We start from the raw sequence: 5,527 nt of genomic DNA, 5'->3' as shown, positions 1-5,527 counted from the left end.
AAAAAATAAAAATAAAAAAAATATTTTTTAATGAATGGGACCGGTAGCCCATAACCGGTTACAATAAAGCTTGACCGGACTCAACTTTTTCGAGCGGGACCGATTATGGCCGATTATGAAAAATCTTGGGACCAGCCCAAGACCGGTTTTTGACCATCAAGTAACGTCCAAAAAAGATATATGAATATACTTCTAAACTTTTCTAATAGAACTCATGTTATATATAAGCCCAATCCATTAATTGGTGGGTTGAGTTGAATGCAAGTTTTTAAGCCCAATCCATTAATTGGTGGGTTGAGTTGAATGCAAGTTTTTAAGCNATTGGTGGGTTGAGTTGAATGCAAGTTTTTAAGCCCAATCCATTAATTGGTGGGTTGAGTTGAATGCAAGTTTTTAAGCCCAATCCATTAATTGGCGGGTTCAGTTGAATGCAAGTTTTTAATCCCAAGGATATGTAGGAATTATCTTTTATTTAATCACATGTGATTTAATACAAAATTATATTCTTTGTATGTTTACTTGTATAGTTAAACATACATGTAATTTGTTCTGTATTTTTTTCTTTGACTATCGATACTCCAAACAACAAAGCATGCTAGAAAAATTGTGGAATGATCAAAACAAAATCATGTAGGAAAATAATCGATCATAAAAATGCGCAAAAAGTATGTTAAATATGTCGTATTCTTACAACAAATTTCTTACTAAGGGGTTGTTTGTTTACCTCTTAATAGTTCCATTAAGAGGCAACCTCTGAATCGTTAAGAGATGAATTTTGTTTGGCAAAAACAAGTTCGCCCTTTAATGGTTCTAAAACCCTTTGAATGATTTTGTATCATGCGCCTCCCTTAACCATTAAGATCCCCAATTTCATTGTAAACAATTATCAAACAATTATATTTCATTTTGCACTATATCATGAGAGTCTCTTAATCATTCTGACCACTTAATCATTTTACACCAAACCATTCAGCAACTGTCAAACAACCCCTTAGTCTACAACATTCCACATATTATAAAATTACTAATAGTTATAAAAATTAAGTAGATAATTTTGCATGCATCATTTTTCTTGACATCCTTTAACAAAATCATGATATAAATTAAACAATTTATCGCGCACCACCCAAAAAAATTCACATGAAACTCATATGAGTTGCAAAGCTATAACGTGATTCTAACAAGTTCAGTTGATCTTCTTATAAGGCTTTAAATTGTTGAATTTGAAGTTGAGAACTTAATTCGTCCCTTTTCTTGCTTCAACTTCCCCGTGCATTGCTTTCTCTCGATTTCCTTTTTGGGGTTTTCATTTTGTAGGGCCACCATCCGTTGCTATATGTACAAGTGTTTGGTGATTCATTATTAAGACCACATTTAGGAAGGATAATCTTATGGGTACTGGGTTTCTATAATAAATGCAGGTTTTTGCTCTTTAGGTTTCCACCAACACAAATCGTTAGCTTCTAGAGTTTCCTCTATATCTCCTTTAAACTAATTAAAAAAAATACACATTTGAGTAACCCTCATCAAGAGCGGTCTTTTAAAACCCTAGCACATCACCTTCGTATTTGATTATCACAACTATGAGACTTAAAAATCACGTTAAATTGACATAAAACCATAAATACTAACTAAAAGTTCGATAAACTTGCAAAAAAGTAGATATAGAAAATATTTAAAGAATAATATACAGTACACAAAAAATCCTAAAAGTGATCGTATCAGACATAATCACACTATATATTACAAACTTTTTATGCACTCCTACCAATTTTTACACTGTGTTCTCAAAATCTATTTTACGAAGGAAAGGAAATGACAGGAAGGAGAATAGAAAGAAAGTAAAAAAAACTGTATTTTTAAAACTTCTTTAGGAGAGAAAATAATACAGAATAAACAATAATCAGTAAGTTTCCTCCTAAAACTTTCATTCCAAATATATAAAAAAAATATGAAATTAAAACCTTTTAAAAAGATTATTAATTTTTCATTAAAAAAAAACATTTATAAAAATGACATGAAAATTATTTCCTTTGTTTTCATTCATCTCCTTTCTCTTTCTTTCCCTCCATTTCAATCTATATTTTGTATTTCTTTTCTTCCTAAATTTGAGAACTCAGCGAGAACCAGAAGCCACCACCTTAGGTGGGACGGATAACCTACGAGCACTGCCACCGGCCGGTGCACCAGATAACGACATCCTTCTATTGACAGGTCGTGTCGTCGGTTTGTTTTCCGACGCCCCTTTCTTTCCCGACCCTAATGGACTCAGGTTAGTGTTAGAACTAGGGCTGGGGCTGGGACTGGGATTGGGACTCGGAATCATGGATTTGGTCTTCGTCGACCTTGGTGACGAAACCCTCGGTGAGGAAACCCTTGGCGAAGAAACCCTCGGTGACGAAACACGTGTAGACTCTTCATGGAATGAAGTATTCGATATGCTGTGCCTCCGATTTCGCGGCGACTGCATGGGGTCATTTGAGTTCTTGGGGCTTGATGGTGCTAGCCGCCGACGGGATACCGACGGAGACCTTGGGGACGATACAGAGGGTGATCGGTCGAGTTGTTTGCTCGTGTCTCCGACGGATGATGAACGCGTGAGTCCTTTTGGTTGTTGGTTATCGATGGAACTTTGGGATTCCCATGGCCGGGCAGCCATCCACCTGTCTAACCAGCTCCAACCCCAGTGTGGATTGTTTGGATCCATGAACGTCGGATTTGCAGACTTTGATGGGTTCTTCCATGTATACTGTCCATATAACCACAATCTGTTATGATTGAATTCATATAACATTATGAACAGATGAGTTATTGAAGACGGTTTTACCTGTTGAGTTTGGGCATAAGCCAACGCCCGTTCTCGTAATGCAGTTGCCTCTACTCTCTTTTGAATGCTGGCATCGACTTGCTCTTTTGTTCTTCGACTATTGTCCCAATCCTGATAAAACAGTTTACCCCAAAAGATTCAAGATTTCTTGATGTTACTAAAAGATTTCTCGATGTTGGGCTAACACTTACAGAGGATCTCAAGTTTTCGAGCTCTCTTTCGCGTTTCTGGAGAAGTTGTCGCTGGAGAGCTTGGTTCTCTTCAGTCATTCGAATCCTCCTGGCTCGAACCTGAGACTGGACACGAGCCAGAGTCTGCATACATCTTAACGTGGTTATTGCTTGTCGTTTAACCGATTGGCTTTGAACCAATGCTTTTAATCTTTCACTTCCTTTTATAGCACGTAAACTTTTTCTTGCCTTCAATAACAAATACCCAATAACCAGAAGGACCGTGTTAGCATATTCAAAACGCAATAATCGAATATGTTCATGTGGAGGTTGCATGTAGAACATTACCAAGAAACGACGAAAAGCTGTCTGAACCTTGATGGCAGCTACTTCTTCCTTGGATTTACCTAATAAACGACGAAAAGCCGCTGCCGCTCCTGCTGCCCTTGCTTTAAACGAATTTTTGTTCTGTTCATTCTCCAGTTTTTTGGGTTTGCTCGGCTCGTTCTCTGGTTTTTTGGGTTTGCTCGGCTCATATTCTGGTTTTTTGGGTTTGCCCTGCTCAATCTCCGGTTTTGTGGGTTTGCTTTGCTCAATCTCCGGTTTTGTGGGTTTGCTCTGCTCATCTTCCCGTTTTGTGGGGTTGCTCTGCTCATCTTCAGGTTTTGTGGGGTTGCTCTGCTCATTCTCTGGGTTTATGGGCTCGCTCTGCACATTCTCTGTTTTTGTGGGCTCACTTTGCTCATTCTCCGGTTTTGTGGGTTTGCTCGTCTCAGTTTCTAGCTTTGTGGGTTCGCTCTGGGCATTCTGGGATTCTGCCAATTTTAGCTCCTCATCTGGTTCCGATGGAGGAGAACGAAGTGCAGGGGTGGCGAATGCAGATTCCGCCATTGAAGAATCTGGTTCGACAGCCTTTTGCCTTCCAAACCATGATTTCTTAGAAACAGTTTTCTGGGGTTTCTATAATAACAGAAAAGAAACAAATAACTGTTTAAACCACATTGACATTTCGTTGAACAGGTTGTGTGCAGAAACGAAACAGCAAGAGAATCAATGAAATCTAAAAAAGAAAAAAGAACCTTCTCTTTCTTGTCCTTGGAATCACCGCTTGGGATAAAAGCTTTCCTCACTGCAGAAAACCAACCCCCCTTCTTCCCCATTAGCTCGTCAAATCATCTTCAAAACAATTAAAGAAAATCCTAAATTCGAAATCCCAATTGAAATAGAAAGAAAACTTAGCACATAACACATTGTAGTCGACGATATTTCAAATAAATAATGCGACAACAAAGAACGATACTGATGCACATTGCCTTAAGATAGGTCTTCGACCAAAACATACTACTGTTAATGGAGATAATTTGGCATTTAATCTTAAACCCAAATGAGATTACTATAAATGGAATGTTATGCGCAAAGCAAAAACAGAGACACCAAGGATTTGGGGGAAAACATAAAGATTAACGACAAATATTAAATACAGAAAGCAATATCAACCAAATCAAACAAAAAACACTCAATTTGAGAACATACAGGCATGAATGTTATAAAAAATTTGTTGACGAAGGAAGAAATTATATGAAAAAATGTGCATTGATGTTGATAAAAACCGAAATACCTGCAACAGAAGAGCATAAAATTTGAATATTTCTCTAGTCTTGAGAGAAAATTTGGAAGGAGATATTAAAGAAAAGACCCTTCTGCTGCGAGAGATTTTTAGAGGCAGAGAGAGGTCCTTTGTTCTTGAAAGGCAGGGAAAATGGTGAACAAGACAGACAAAGGGTTTTGCTATTTTGGGTAACGGTCAGTTTACGGATCATATTAACCTTTTGGCTTGGCGGGTTCTCTTTTCATATTGAATTTACAAAAACCATCCTTTAATTATAATCAACGGACAGTTTTGGTCCTTTTATTTTTCCCTTTTTTTGTCTGTCCAAAATAATCACTTTTATTACGAGGGAAAAAGTCCCAGCTTAATTTATGTGTCCATGTGTGTGAAATACACAGTACCACATGGTCGCTTGGTTTTCTCATTTGGCGTTGCACAACCATGGACCACGCCTTCGTGTCTCACAGAGTGTTCAAAAAGGTGTGATATGAACCATAAGGGTAGTGTCTGATTGGTTTGAGTTTGACTCTAAATATTAAAAATATCAGGGGGTCCCAGATTTAAATCCAAGGAGAAATAAAAATTCTCTTGTGGTCACGGAGGTTCAAATGCGGTGACTTCGGGCTATCTGCAAAGCAGGTGGTCGTCCTAGGATAAGTCGACTCGCATAGCGGGTTGAATATCCAGGTTAATTTAATAAAATGTGTGATATGATGCAAGATACGTCTTTGTCGTTACGAAATTCATCCATAGCGTTTTTGTAAGGCGTGGTTTATGTCATGACATCTTGAGGCATGCCATGGCGTGCGTTTTTTTGTAACACATTTTTTTTTACACTTTTAAGTTTAGATTTTACATTTTTATATATTTAATCACATCATTCACAGTTTCATAAATCCATAAACGTACAGACTTACGGTT

General features: G+C 37.6%; 1 protein-coding gene across 1 annotated transcript; it reads right to left on the bottom strand.

The window, feature by feature from the left end:
- Positions 1–2,116: 2,116 nt before the first annotated feature.
- Positions 2,117–4,157, bottom strand: LOC112524754 (protein IQ-DOMAIN 1-like). The gene is made up of 6 exons (XM_025134712.1): positions 4,077–4,157; positions 3,712–3,957; positions 3,346–3,594; positions 3,013–3,246; positions 2,828–2,938; positions 2,117–2,749 (listed from the first exon to the last, which is right to left on the bottom strand). The coding sequence occupies exons 1-6, from the start codon at positions 4,155–4,157 to the stop codon at positions 2,117–2,119; spliced, it is 1,554 nt and encodes a 517-aa protein (XP_024990480.1).
- Between the last annotated feature and the right edge of the window lie 1,370 nt (positions 4,158–5,527).

Source organism: Cynara cardunculus (assembly GCF_001531365.2).
Source record: "Cynara cardunculus var. scolymus isolate 2C chromosome LG 13, CcrdV1, whole genome shotgun sequence".
NCBI lineage: Eukaryota > Viridiplantae > Streptophyta > Magnoliopsida > Asterales > Asteraceae > Cynara > Cynara cardunculus.
This window is presented reverse-complemented; position numbering and strand designations above follow the sequence as displayed.